At 46.0% G+C, this 15,251-nt stretch overlaps 1 protein-coding gene across 1 annotated transcript; it reads left to right on the top strand.

Annotated features, from left to right (window-relative positions):
• Positions 1–9,298: 9,298 nt before the first annotated feature.
• On the top strand, positions 9,299–15,251 carry CHST4 (carbohydrate sulfotransferase 4). Its single transcript, XM_052798078.1, has 2 exons — positions 9,299–9,496; positions 13,402–15,251. Exons 1-2 carry the CDS (start codon positions 9,384–9,386, stop codon positions 14,552–14,554), a joined length of 1,266 nt encoding a protein of 421 aa, XP_052654038.1. The 5' UTR covers positions 9,299–9,383; the 3' UTR covers positions 14,555–15,251.

The following is a 15,251-nucleotide window of genomic DNA, read 5'->3' as shown; positions in this document are numbered from 1 at the left end:
GTATCTATATGAGAAAGATAGCAGTCTATGAAAAGATCATCAACACATCAGCTGAGCATCCATGCTACATCCTTTCGCTTCAAAGAAAGCAATTCCAGAACAAAAAGAGAGAAGCTGGGGCTATGGGTGAGTAGTAAATGGCTTCAGAGATTTCATGCTATTAGAATAGAGACTCCAAATAGAGCCAAATAATCTGAGCAGTTTAAGACAAAACATTGACAAATAATAAGTAGGGTGGTGTGCGAGGCGTCTGTTGGGCCTGGAGACCTTTACAGCATGATGCTGCTGCATTGTTATGCTGTCCTGCATCAACTACAGCTGTCAAGTTTCCCCTGTCTCCTTGAATTCTTCTCCACTTATCTTGGGTTCTGTGGCTTTAATTCCCATTACTAATGAACAGATCCTGTTTTTAGAGAAAGCTGCTCCTTTCAGACCGCTCTCCCTTCATGGACCCCTTTCCTTTCAGAGTCCCTTCAGAGAGGTCTATTAACATGCAAATATTCTGCAATGATTAACACCATTCTGTTTCTTCTTAGCCCAGCAGCATTTGGCCAGGGACGCTGAGAGAGCCAGTGACATAGGCATATATATATAGCTCACAAATCTCAAGATACTTAGATTTCTCAAGGCCACATCCTCTATTGCCATCTTTCGCAAACATAACGCTGCCTTTTGACCACGCCTAGGTTTTCCCTGCTGCAATAGCAAACTAGCATTAAACCACAAATGTGCTAGGATCATTTTTCAGGCATTATACTCACAGATGCTTTGCGTCACAGTGTGGGTGTAGCCTAGAGCACCCTGCCAGCCATACAAGCTAGCCTAAGCTGGTGTTTGGAGGTGCTTTGTGCCAAAGAAAGCCCCTTCAGCACTGAGGCCAAGGAAGAAGCCAAGACACACTGCTCTTCGTCAGATGCTCAGACAAGGTCTGCACTGCTTTGGTAGAACTCCCTCAGTGCCTTTATGGCTGATCCACAGCCATCCTCCCTGTCTTAGCTGGGGAGCACCAGCTGTATACTCTTGAGCAGGCTTGCAGTGTGCTTCTGCTCTTCTCTGCACTGTCTGGACCGGCCATATTTAGGGGGAGGGTGACCTACCCCAGACACAGGGACCTAGGCAGTGAGGCAACCTCGTGCCTAGTGCTTTCCTTGGGAAAGAAAGGAACTTCTCAGCTCATGGGCAAATGAAGGTGAAGCGTCTGAGTCCTCACTTCCAAAGGGGCTGGCAGCAGGGCCCAACCCAGCAGGGCAAACTGGCACTGTGGGTGGGTTGGGCCAAATCACACCTGCCTGCAGTGAGGCCATCAGCTCCCCCAGGTGCCTCAGGCACCTGGGTGCAGCCCAGCCCCTGGCCCTGGCCTCACCCACTCTCTCTTCTAGCAGCCCTGACTGCCCCCAATGGGGCTGCAGACTGGAACAGTCCCTGAGTGTCTTCCTGCCATGGGGCCATGGCCTTGGTCATGAGAGCCTGTCTGAACTGGCCTGCTCTCCACCAGCATGTAGCCACCCTGTACACCCGTGGTGCGAAGATGTGGTCTGCCCTGAGCTGGACCCAGGAAGGTTGCAGGGCAGCGGTCTGGGGATGATGGGGGAGGCCCTGGTGAACCAGGGCCCAGCCTGCCAGGGAGCTCAGGTGAGGCTCGAGCATTGAGTGGAGGGGGAGGAGGACGCCAGGGGAAGGCATCCATGCGAAGCTTCTTTGTACATGAGGGCTGGCACATAACCTCGTTTTCCCAGGCTGTGCAGGACTGTCAGGGGCCAGATGAGCTGACCTGCTCTGGTGGCGTTACCCATGAGGGCTGGAGGAAGGAAATACTTGGCGCATGGCAAAGGGAGGCACAGACAGTCTGCCACAAGAAGTGGCCAGAGAGAGACTGTGGATGTAAGAGGAGGCGGCAGCAGTGGGCTGGGAGACACTACCTTCTTGTGACTGGGAAGGATTTTGCAAACCAGACTGTGAGAGGGTGGAGGAGCTCTGGAGGAGAAGGAAGGCTCAGCATGGGCAAAGTCTTGCTATTGACGGGACAGCCACAGAAACCACAGCCTTGGCAGGGTTCCAGTAGCTGGAAGGTACCTAAAAGCTGGCTAGCTAAGCTTAACAACTGGTCAGAACAAGGCTGGGGTTATATCTTCTATATTGGCCTTCAGTCTGGGATCGCAGCACTGGGGAAGCTTTCTGAGGGGCAGAAGCCTGGATCTTCCTCATGGTTTGGCTGTCTGGCATGGGTTCTCTCACAGTGCTGGGAGCTCAGACCTACACCAGCCCTTCGTTTTGTCATGTATGGTCTTCCATTAGGTTATTTGACTTGAGTCAGTGTTCCCTGAAGCCTTGCCAGTGCAAACAGGTGCTGTCAATAGGTCTGAATGACTGACTTATTTCCTGGATGCCTGACAGTAGTTGGTGCTAGTATAGGGTCTTCTGCACTCTAATGCATTGTGTGGACTATGCATGCTTCAGCTCTGCTTATTGCTGTTGTTCCTCTCAACTCTAGACTAGCTGTTCTGCTCCAAGCATCAGTGCATGTGCTGATTTCTGGTTTTAGACTGCCTGTGTACATAAATAAGGCAGAAGCTAACCAGTGAAATTAATTCAAAAGCTGAACAAATACATTTTTTTTCTTACTATTTTTCTCTTTTCTGTAATGTGTTGGTAAAGTATTATGTGACATCATTCTTAGAGCCTTATTTACATTAGGTTCTTTCTTTCCCTCCTGTTTTCCCATTTTCACATTTCCCCCACCGCTTGAGATATTAGAGTGCTATAGTACAACAAAGCCAATAAACGAGCATTGCCATTGCATTATTTTGTAAGACATGGGGACATGGTCCAGTAAGTTTCTTCCTGGGTTACAGATCCCTCCTTCCTGCTATTGAACAGACAGTTCTAGGGCAGAGCTGTCTTACTTGTCCACCCATGGTGGAATACCTTTTTATGTCATTCTGTAAGAAAATGAAAAGGCAGATAAATGAAAATAAAATCAATTAGTACACGGGTTGATAGTAAGGAGAAAATAGCAATATTAACTCAAGTAATGGAAAGGTAGATGATACTGGAGACCAGACAGGAAATGGAACAACGTCAGGCAGATACGGCCAAGAGGTTTGTTTACTAATGCAAGGAATCCACAGTAAAATAGAGGAACTACAACTCCTGATACTGGTCGTAGAGTGGGGGAAACCTACAAACTGCCATAGACTGGCAATCATGAACATATGTATTCAAGGGCATGCATTGTTCATGAAGGGTAGAAACACAAGTAAAACTCGTGTGACAAGTGAGTAATGACGGGGGTAAAAAACACAATTGCTTGTCTGAAAATATCTTTGTAGAGAACTTAGAAGAAAGCATGATGGAAGGGGTCTTATTGGCCCTGTGTGATTACATACACAGATCTCCATGGTATTAAAATAATAAATACAGTGAGGGACTGTGTGATCATGGAAGACTTTCAGCTTTTCAAGTAGAGACTGGAAAAACAAACATTACTACTAATAATAATAATTGATTGTTCCTGATATGATGGGGAGATTTGTTCACTGAATTAGTGAGCTAATAAGAAGTGACACTACTTTAAAATTGTTTTGGTAAGCAGTCATCATCTTGTAGAAGCTTCTCATGGAAAATAACCTCCCACCATGTGAACACAAACTGTATCAGTTTGAATTATGGAGAGAGAAACAAAGGTCAGGTGAAGTGAGGCGCACAAATACTAGCATGTGGATGAGGGTTGTAACTTTCCTAGACTATAATGTATCTTCATGTTCAATTCTGTAGTCTGGAACAAGGGCAATAGTTGTTTGTACTCAGCAATGGTGATTTCATGGTACTTGCCAATGGCTTATGATCTACCTAAATGTCTTCAGTTGATCCAAACTTCTACAGCCTCAATAGCAACATACGTTGGTTCTATTTTCTTTTTTTTCTTTCTACAGAACTAGGGCAAAATGGTTCCATTGAAAACTATGCTCTGACGCCTGGAGGTTGAGCATGTTTCATTATGACTTTCCTGCTGCCTACCACTTATCAGTCTAGTTCCTGATGGCTGCATTTATAGCTCATTTGTCTTCACTGCATAGTGGAGTCCTCAAGTCTGCGTACATGTTTTGCAGTGTTTTGTTCCTTTCCCAAGCTGTTCAGCTGTCCTTCTCTTTGGATGCATCTCTCTAAGGCAAGATCCGTTTCACTCCAGTCTTGCTATTGCCATCTGAAATAACAAAATTGTGGAAATTTTGGTTGAAAGGGACATCTGGATCTTTATAGTCCAACACCCTATTTACACCAGGGTCGATTAGAGCAGGGGCCTTGTCCAGCTGAGTTTTAATTATCTCCAGGAATGGAGATCCTACAGCCCTTCTGGACTCCTGTTCTAGGGTTTGACCCTCCTCGTTGTGAAAAATGTTCTTCTTATATTAAGTCTCTCATCCTGTGCCTGTGCACCTCTGAGAAGTGTCTGGCTCCAGCCTCCCTGCACCCTCCTGTTAGGTAGTGTCAAACAGCAATAAGGCCTTCCTTTTGTTTTCTCCCAGCTAAACAGATCGCACCTCCTCAGCCTCTCCTTGTGCATCTTGTGTGCTTACTCCTGACCAGGTTTGTGGCCTCTTCTGGGCTCACTCCACTAAAACAATGTCTGTCTTTTACTGGACCTAGTATTCCAGATGCAGTTTCTGCTAAGAGAGGGGAAGGCAACCCTCTATTGTCTGCGAACTTGTCAAGAGCGCACTCTGTCCTATTGCCCATGTCATTGATAAAGACATTAAACAGTATGTGCACAAAGATCTCTTTAATTTGGAAATCTGTACCATCTCCACAGTGATATATAAACACTGTCTTTAACAGAGGCATTAATTACCACTTCTGCTGCTTGTTTTTTGTGAAAACAATTATATTTTTATCTTTCTGCCACTTCATTTTGTGCAGGGACACTTAGGAAACAAACATTTTCATTTGCTTTCATATTACAGGCTCCACTGTTGTTTGGGGTTTTTTTTGCCTCCTTTCCCACAGTGAAAGTGGAAAAAATAGTTTCTTCATCTGAATAATATTTTTAACCTATTGCTACGCTTAACCTCAGGTTTTGTTTCCATACATGCAAAGGTTTTCACATGGAAATTCAGTTACCCAGTTTATTTATAACGTTTTGCAAATTTGCAGTTTCTAGCTATTGGCTTTATGTGTTAACCACACCCTCTTCTTTGCTGTTGGTCTTACCGATCTCTCTTCTCCAGTGTGTTTCATAGAGCATTTGCCGAATGACAATAGAAAAGTTCCTTGCTTGTAAGGGTAACTTACGTCTTTTGTAAAAGAATTATTTACAGAGACGCTGCAACTGCAAGCAGGGTGGGGAAGGGAGGGAATCAGCCACCATCCTTGCTCTCACCTACTGCAACTTTGGGTCCTCCTGTGCCAATTCAGACAAGTCTATCTCAAACAGCTTCTAAACCAAAATACAACTTTAAAACTTATCTCAAACACAAGGAAAAGGCCATAGCAACACGAGTGCAGGAGCCACACCAGCCTGCCCTTGGAGACATGCCTCATGTAGGACATCATATCAGTCATTTGTCTCACCTTTCCTTGTTCTGGAAGCCACATGGGGCAAGACCTGCTCTGGCTCAGGAGGAACTTGCTTTGACTGGAATTTAGCATAGACATTGCACCTCTGCTCCTAATCATTCTGGTGCTTGCTGGACCACTACATTTCCTTTCCATCCTCTATGAATGATGATTTCTAAAGCAACCAGAGCAACTGTATACATCCCTGCCAAAAAGCTCTTTCTGAAAGCCAGAGTTCTGCTCTATTGCCTTCATCCTTATGAAAGTGATAAGCAATTGACATACAGACTTCTTTTGTTTCAAGATTACTCTCAAATTTATTTTCAGCAAGGAGCAGGGTTTTCCCTGTGCATTTCAAAACACAAAAATGCAGCAGTACTCAAAATCCAGTCATGAGTACAGGACATCATGCATGGTCCTTGTGTGAGTAGCCACATTGTAACTTTCTGTCACTCAATCTTGCAGAGCCATAAACTTCCATCTTTACAGCCTTAGTGGTGCCAGCTAGAAAACACCTAAACTCCCTCTACTTTGAAAGGGAGATCTCGTTCTGTGGCAAGTATTCACCCGTGCATAGTCACCATGTTGACTCTTATGGCAGCTCCCCGATGTCATACCTTTGGGATGCAGGAAATGTGAGCCATCCCATCACACACCTCTTTCAGGTGTATTGTGACACCAGGATCTAACTGATCCCTCTAAATAAATATTAACAGACATATACGAGAGACCTGTAGTCTCCTAAATTTGCCTTTCTGCCAGGAAGGCAAGAAAAAGTGGCAGCGTATCAGTCCTTGTGTTTGAGAGTCTAAATGTGTTTCCAAGGTCAAAGTTGTGATCTGAGCCAGACAGGATGTTGTAAGATAGCAAACTTCCATTCAAATTTTAGAAGAGAATGCCCCTCTCATCTCTGCCTGGAATCCTGTCAGTGAATAAACATTGCTGTCTCCAAAGGAGGGTGCTCCCAAGGGCAGGGCTCATGAGACAGGTGAGTTGATGTACTGAAGAAGAGGGGAGAAGGATGCAGAACGTATGAAGGCCTTTCACCAGTCTGAGTCCCCTTCTATGTTGTGCAGTGTTGTGATCTATCTTGCATGTGACAGATGGCTCCAGGGTTAATAGTCCTCCTCTGCCTTAATTGTGCAGCCTCCTTTTGCAATTAGTGGAAAGAGACACAGATTTCTGCAACATGATTCCTGTGAGCTGCGCTGATATAAGACAAATTGTGTTCTACAGGCTGTCTAAGAGCAGATGCTAAAATCCTGTATAGCTTAAAGACTGTGAATAGGGAGAAATTACTCATTGCCTCTCTTGATAAAAAAGATATTACCAAATACAGTTTTTATATGCCAGGTTCAAAAAAGAGGGAAGTAGTTCTCGGAACATGCAGCTGAACATATTCTCATTGCCAGGGAATACTGCTGATGTCAAAAGTATGTGTGAGTTCAAAACATGATTGGACAAGTAAATAGAAAAAAATCTAGGTGCTGTGAAATGCAAAGACAAGCTTGATCTCGACTGATTTTAGACAGCTTCAGTGCAGATGTCTACTCACAAACATCACCCCCCACTCTTGTCACAGCCAACAGAGAGAAACAGAAACTTCTAGGGCATCACTCTCACTAGCTTATTTTGGACATCTACATTCAGAGAGGTGAATCATGTACTCCAGAGCCTGCTGCAGGCCAGGAAAGTACCTAGGGAAGAAACATACTTCTTGTTCTCTTCCCTGGGCATCTGCTCTTGATGATGGCAGAAGACAGGGCATGGGGTTGGTCAAACCCTTCAGCTGAACTGGTTCCACTGCTCTAGGTATGCCTGTTTCTCTCATCAGACTATCAAAGACATGCCCTCAGGGAGGGAGTCTTCTCCAGTGTCAGCACTTCAGATTTACCTCTAGGCCATACCTTGGACACTACTCCTCAGCCTACTCCTGTTGCTGCTGCACTGGGTCAGGTGTGCTCTGTGTATGTGTGCTGGGGAGCACAGCACACGTTGCTTGCTTCTTCAGGGTATAAGAAATGGAAAGTCTGGCTGCATGGGCAGTTTGCAGGGCTCACTAGTCTCTGAGTCCCCAGAAAACACCTTTAATCACGGAAGGAGGGTAGAAAGCAGAAATGTGATCAGCCAGCGTGTGAGGTGGAAGCAAAGTGTACAAGGCCAGGTGATATGGGGCTGACTGCAATTAAGCAAAGCCTGACTGCCTTATGCTTCTGCTTTGTTTCATAAAGCTTATGAGTCAGACACACAGGGACAATGATGTCCGTTGTTCAGGAGCCAGAGGATTCCTCCTTCGCTTTCCACAGTGTGCAGGTCTCAGGAAATGCAATGTGCCAGAACAGTGTGCCCTCCCAAGCCTCGTCTCCAAAGAAGAGTATATTCTCCTCCTCTGTACAACTGGTCATGCCACAAAGGCTGCCTTCTGGAAGCCCAGTTAGAACTTGGGATCTGTGCAACTGAAGAAATCTGCTTGACCCTGTGACTAGAGGACTGTATAGTGGTGTTCAGTGCTGTCACGAAGCCTGAATATTGGTGCTAAAGGTCCAGCATGTCTTGAGCAAACTACATACAGGTAGAACAGAAGTTTTGATACATCTCTGTTCATGCAACTGTTGGTCAGGGAGGAATAAGGCTTCAGGAAGAGCCACTCAAGTGGTGTGACCTTTACAAACCAGCTTTGTAACACTTAATGACATACAAGTAAAGCCTTCCTACAAATGGTGTCAGTGCAGGGGATAGGAACACATAGCTGAAATCCAGATTGCACAGAATATTGTATGCTTCTCTCTGCAGGGCCCTACCTGGACTACTGCCAGCCTCTCACCTTGCTTCCCAGCCCAGGGTTACCAGGGCTTGACCACCTGTGTTTGCAATGCAGCAAGTGAAAGGGAACATGACCTGCCCCATTCAGGTTGTCCCTCCTGCTGGAAGGACCAGCCTTGCCCAGATTTTTTGCTTCTGCTGTCTCGTATACTCCGCTTGCCCTCAGAGCAGCTCAGTGAGACCCTTGGGGACAGGGGACGCCATCAAGGGAAGGTCTACACCTCTCCAGGCAGTGTGACAGAAATGATGAGACCTGGAATAGGAATGACCCAAAGCCATTGTCTCTGCATGGTTGCGGAATACCATGCAATTCTCTTGAGACCAGTGCTGCCGTGCTTCACCACCTTACCTGGCACAGGCCCATTGCAGCTCCAGCACCTTTGTGAATCATTAACAGGCCAAGTCCGGCTGCTCCTTTCACAGCTTCTCCTTTCACAGAATTTTCTTTCCTGGCCCCCGAATGTTTAACTCAAGCAAGGCACAGACAGAACTGAGTCAAAAAGACTTTATGTGAATCTGCATCTGCTGACAACATGGCAAGCAGCCAGAGCAATAGTAGGCAAATATGCCCTATCTCTGCACTTGTGGTGGGCAAGCTGGTCCTCCTTGCAACAAGAGTTCCTGTTTGCCCTTTGCTCTTACGCTCCACAGACATCCCTGTTCCTCTTTTTATGGAGAGCAGTCTCTTTTGGGGCTTGCAGTGGGACTTAACATAGAAGCATGTCTCAGTCTCCTTCATTAATTTCTTGGCCCTTCTCCTTTACTAGCAGTGTTTGGTCATCTGTGCCCCTGCAAGAAACTGCCATTCCCGTGCTTTGCTGCTTAGTGCAGGGTGGAGTTTTCTAGTTTAAGGCTGGTCAAAGTAGGCGGGCACTGTAGAATAGCCAGTCTTAGGGCTGGGATATACACAAATGAAGGGGACAGGAGGGAGCAGGCACAGGTATAGGTAAAAGCTGAGTACATATGTATATGAGAGCCTGGCATGAAGGCAGAGTGCCAGTACATGAATGCACAGCTGTTCGTGTTGCTGCCTGGAGGAGTGTGTACCACAGCAGTGTATGTGTGTGAGGGTAACTTTGCTTGAACCAGGTCTGGTGGCGCTTCAAGAAGACTTGTTAAGGTGAGATTTTCAACCATTTCTTGGTATCTGGTGTGGATGCTCTGGTGCCCAGAACTGTATGTGACTGCTCATGCTCAGCAGCCTGAACTGGGAGATAATTTTTGTAAAACACTGTAAACATGTGGATGCCAGTAAATTGCTATGTGATTCCTCCTGCAGACAGAAGCTGTTGGTCTGGCTTAGAGGGTAGTTCCTGCTTCTCCAGACTGTCTTCTGAGTGCCCCTTCTCAGCATTTCCCACTAGTGACAGTCATGCTATCTGTTCTCACCTGAATGGGCAGATGCTATGTCTAATTCTGCAGAAGCTGATCAGGCCAAATTGAAGACAGATTTGATAAAACTATGAGCAACCATCAGTGCCATCAAAGACCAGTGTCTGGGGCTTCCCTGGCACCAGATCCTCTTTGCTATGCTACTGCCACGACAGCAGTGAGGGTTCTGTACAGATCTGGATTGCTCCCCCAGACTTGCAGAGCATTCAGCCACGGTCTGCATAGTACGAGGTTATTTGGGGCTGTACTGTCACTCTCTCCCCCAGACATGCACAGGTTCCACACGCCTGTATTCTGGGGACCTGCTGCCCGTGCTAGAGTGTGTTTGGTGGATATGTCTCCCTGGGGCTGCTTTCTGCTTTCTGTAATGCTCTTCCTTTGCCGGGATCAAGCTTTTCCAAGGCCCCTGTGTGTTTCTGGAAAAGCTTAAGCCTCTCTTCATTTTTTTGGAGACCAGCTGCTCAGGCAGGCAGATCGCAGTTCTTTGTGTACTTGTATGTGTGCTGTGGGAGATTTTAACATGGTGACACTGGATTGTTGTATTTCTCAGTAGTTTCTGTTCTTCATCCTTAGTGCGTTGAGATTCTTTCTGCTCTGAACCAAATCCTGGCTCATCTCTCTGCCAGCAGACGGTAACAGTGTGCCTTTTTTTGTTCTGCAGCTGAGAGTGTCTCAATCATTCTGGGCTGATCTTTACTCTGCAACACTGTGAGGGCTTCATATTTCGCTTTTGCAATATGAAATGAAGTGAATCACTTGCGACTCTGGATGTTTGCTGTAGGGAAAATGTGGTTAAGACAAGATCTTAGTTTAGAACCATCCCAGCTGCCATGATCGAGAGATACAGTGGTGAAAAATAAGGTTATGTAGTGTTTCTTTCATATTAGGAAATGTCAGATAGAACCTGTACCACTCTTTGGTGCTCCTTTATTCCACTTCACCAGGCACACACAACTCATCAGTCCTTCTCCCCTCCCTGTGGGACAGACCGGTCAGGGCAACAATCATCACTACTTCTTGTATAAGAGTGAAGAAGCTGTTGAGGCTGTGGCCTCACATGAGGCCATTTCTACCAAGAGCAGTCACAGGGATGGTCTGCATACTCTGTGAAATGTCTAAAACATCCAGCTGTCCCACCCTGGTTTGGTTCAAGATTAAAAGCATACCCTTGCTTCCCAGAAAAACTGAATCCATTCTCTTTGACTCACACTCAGACTATTCACACACAGGTTTCTGGAGAAATAATGATTTCTGTGGTTTTAAATCTGCCTGGGTATCTTAATGCCAGTGTTCATGTCTGCTCAACAGATTTTTTTCTCAATTAAGAGCTTCTGGCTGTAGTCCAGGAACTCTGTCAGGAGTTAGAATAACGATATTAATGGTGCCAGATAGAAGCGATATCATCAAAGTTCATTTGGAAGCCAAGACTTTTGGTAAACACTGCTGTATTTATTTGCAAGGAGGAAGCTGATATATAACTTACTTTTACAACAGTCTTTGTTTGCATCTCTTCCTAGGCTTGGTCCAAATGTCGACCTGAATCAGCTTCTTGTCAGACCTGAACACTACAGTCCATTTGTATAACCAAAAAAATCAGTGGGCTTCTTGTCCAGGAGATCAGAAGCATGCTGTCACTAAATGCACAGCCCCATCCTTGCAAGACATTATTAAAATAAAATTCATATTGTAGTAGCGCTTACTGGCAACGACCAGGCTTACCCATTGGGCTGGGTATTGTCCTGGCTCTGAGAAATTGTAATTGCTGCCTTATAAACCCTAAGCTCAAAACGAATGCAGAGCAGGTAGATTAGATAAACAAGCCAATTTATGCATATATGCTGGAGGGAAAGATGAGTACCGTTCCTAGTTGGTTAGCAGCAGTGACTGTACCTGGAAATCTAAACATCAGTGCTACAGAACTGAAATCATGGGAGGAGGCATCTCCATGAAAATTAGTCTGAAAGCTTTGCTGCAGAGGGAAATTGAGGCAGAACATAAGGAGAAGGTTAACGAAATGTTGACTGGGAACATTCATGCATTACCATGGACCTAGAAGATAACACGGTAAGCGCGTAGCAGGGAAGCAGTGTCTGCATTGTGGCCAGTTGGGGCACACTTTACACCTCTGCTGCTTTAGTAGGGAGGCAGCTTGCTCTTCAAGGGCATGGCTGCCTGAATTCTGTGCAATTGTGGGCCGCACAAAAGCAGTGTACAAAGCTGTAAGGACCTGGGCTCCAGTGCTGCTCTGTCCAGAACGACTTCCAGCGTGCCCTGCAGCCCTGAAGGCCCTGCTCTCTCTATCTTGTCTGGCTGTGGAAGCACCTACAAGGAATAACCATGACTGAGAACCAGTAAGGTTTTTTAATTTTAGTTCACCTTCGGAAGCGTACAGCAGTTGCACTGGCCAGAGAGGCCCATCTCCACTGCAGCACAGCTAAACTGCCAGCGTGGCACATGGTGACAGGGGAGCACACCATAATGTGCGGATTTCTGTGCTATCTGAGGAGCCTGTCCCCAGGGGCAGCCAGTGCTGCATACACCCACCTATATTCAAGGTACAAACAGGCATGGCTAGTGGAGGGGAGGAGAGCGGACGAGAGAGGAGTAGATGGCAGATGACTTTTTAAAAATTAAGTCAATCCTTTCTGCCTCAGTGTGACAGTGTACTTCCTGCAGATTCCTGTGCCAGCCAGTACTCAGGCTATGAATTGTCCCCAGGCAGCACAATGGATATTTTCCAGTAATGAAGTCACCCTCAACAGGCAGAATAGAGATTTAGTGCAAGAAACAAGGAGCCAGCTTTGGGGAGACCTTTGAGTTGGACTAACACGTCGTGTTGTACCTCTTCTCATGAAAGACCTACAGGATGAGTGGGGTTGGAGGGAGGGGTATTAGGAGACAGTCTTTAAAAAGGAGTTAGGCTAAGAAAGGGGTTAGTTGTAGGTAAGCCTGCCTACACAAAGTTAGATGAGATAAACCCTTGTGGGCCTTTCTAGCAAAATTGTCTATGATGCTGATTGTGGAGGAGATACTGTTGTGTCTGGATTTATTACAGTGCCAGATGCTTTCCTCTGGTATGTGAGTTTTTGCCTGTGATGACAATAAATGTTTCCTGAAATTCCAAAAAGAATATAAGTAAAATAAATTGAAACCTACATTGTATTTTTACAGCATTCTGGCATAAAAATAATTGTAAACGGTGGTCAGAGCAGGAGCTTAAAAGTAACAATGTGGAACTGTTGAATTTGCCACAAAACCTGTTTGTTCCATCTTTCTTCCATAAAAATCGCAGCGATTGTGTACACTAAGTACACATTTGTGCGTGCTGACTTATTTCAATACACTGAACTAACTCTTAAACTTTGATAAAAGTGCAGACAAGCTTTTCAGTGATCTTCTAAGACTGCATTAGAATGGCTTACTGAGAAACAGTGGTTTTGTTACAGAAAACTTTCAGCCCTGCAGTATTTATGTCCTTTCCAAAGATACCTTGTGTTGTGGTTGTCACAGTATTACTTGTAGCGTGATAGCTTTCCAAAACCCCGAGCCCGCAGAGGAATTGGCAGGAGCCTGATGCACCACATCCTGCCTTCTTCATGATCCTGTGATGCTGAACTTCCTCTGTCTCTGCAGGTCCCTTGCAACCATGATGAAATCTAGAAGGGTGCAGGCGGTCCTGATTCTGGCAGTTCTGTCCTTCCTTCTGATCCACTTCCAGTTCCTACCCTGCAGCAACAATGCCTCCGTGGAAGAAAAACCTTCTCCAGTCCACATCCTCATTCTCTCCTCCTGGCGGTCGGGATCTTCCTTCACTGGACAAATCTTCAGCCAGCACCCCAGCGTCTTCTACCTGATGGAGCCCGCATGGCACGTGTGGGTTAAGATGTACCAGAACAGTGCCAAAGTCTTACACATGGCAGTGCGGGACCTAGTCAGGTCGGTCTTTCTGTGTGACATGTCTGTATTTGATGCTTACATGTCTAGCCAGAAGAAGAAGTCTGATTTATTTCAGTGGGAGACAAGCCGAGCCTTGTGCTCCCCCCCTGCCTGCGACTCATTCAGTCGCAGTGACATAATCACTGCAGGCAATTGCAGAACTATCTGTGGCAAGTACCCATTCAGCAAGGTGGAGGAAGCTTGTAAAACCTACAGCCATGTTGCCATCAAGGAGGTTCGGTTCTTTGACCTGAAAGTTCTCTACCCCCTTCTCACTGATCCATCCCTGAACCTCAAAATCATCCACTTGGTACGTGATCCTCGGGCTGTGTTCAGGTCCCGAGAGAATACAATGGCAGAACTGAAACGTGACAGTAACATTGTTGTGGGGTCCCAGAGGACGAAGGGAGAAATGGGGCCCTACAACACAATGCAAGTAATCTGCAAAAGCCACGTTGAGATTTATAAGGCAGGCAGTCAGGCCATTCCCAGCTTCCTGAAAGACCGCTATCTGCTGGTTCGCTATGAAGACATTGTCAGAGACCCGCTAGCAAGAGCTGCTCAGATGTACAGGTTTGCAGAACTCCATTTCACACCAGAACTTCAGAAGTGGGTGCACAACATCACCCATGGGAAGGGGCAAGGAGCACAGGCCTTTGATATTGGGTCCAGAGATGCACTGAGAGTATCCCAGGCCTGGAGGGAGACCCTTCCCTTCCAAAAAATAGAAAAAGTGCAAAATGTGTGCAAGGATGCGATGGACTTGCTGGGCTACCAGCTCGTTCAGTCCGAAGAAGAGCAAAAAAATATGTCGCTGGATCTTTTGTTTGCCCAGAACTCAGAGGAGTAACAAATTCTGAAGGCAGAAAAGCTGCTCTCTGCATGTACTCTGTGAAGGCTGCAGAGTGCAGAACTGTTGGCTAGAGCAAAAGAGGACAGAGGTGCATGCATATGCGTGTAAGAGTGCGTGCATGGATGTGCTATGCAAGGACAAGTAACACAGGAGCCCCGACTCACTCACGAGAGCTTTCTCAGCAGCACAGGGTCACTCTCTGAGGCCCCTGGAGGCTCAGCCACAATGCAGGCTGAAGTAATGAAAGTCTGTTTTCCAAATTAAGTCCATGGTTTATGTGAAAGTGGATGTGTAGGTTGGAGCAAACAGAATGCCAAAGGAGCGGGACCAGATAGCAGAGCTCAAACCCCTCACGGACCACAGCTAAATACTAGTGAAACCACATCGAGCAATAGCACTGCAAAGGAAGAGGAGACATAAATGGAAGCTGAATAAAGAGAGCATTATTTGTCGTGCTGCCACCCAGGTTATGTAAGGCCAGAAGAGATGCAAGGATGACCAGATATTGGTTTCCAGAAAGATCCTTTTTTCAGAATGGTTGAGTTTTCAAGCCCAGTTTTTCTTTTGCTCCGTTCCTGTGCTTGGGCATCCAGCCTTGGTGGCAATGTTGGGGAAATGTTTGTGTTTACTTACTATATAATGGGCAAATGGAATAAACCAGCTATAGTTGAAAATAAAAACTCCTGGGTTTGCA

The sequence above is a fragment of the Harpia harpyja genome, chromosome 9 (genome assembly GCF_026419915.1).
Source record: "Harpia harpyja isolate bHarHar1 chromosome 9, bHarHar1 primary haplotype, whole genome shotgun sequence".
Lineage (NCBI taxonomy): Eukaryota > Metazoa > Chordata > Aves > Accipitriformes > Accipitridae > Harpia > Harpia harpyja.
Note: the sequence above shows the minus strand (reverse complement) of the source record. Positions and strands in the feature narration are given on the sequence as shown.

Excerpts from the sequence above, each read along its gene's own strand:
- CHST4 (XM_052798078.1), top strand. The coding sequence starts at position 9,384 with ATGCACAGCTGTTCGTGTTGCTGCCTGGAGGAGTGTGTACCACAGCAG. Across the intron at positions 9,497-13,401 it reads CTTCAAGAAGACTTGTTAAG|GTCCCTTGCAACCATGATGA; the intron begins GTGAGATTTTCA and ends CTGTCTCTGCAG.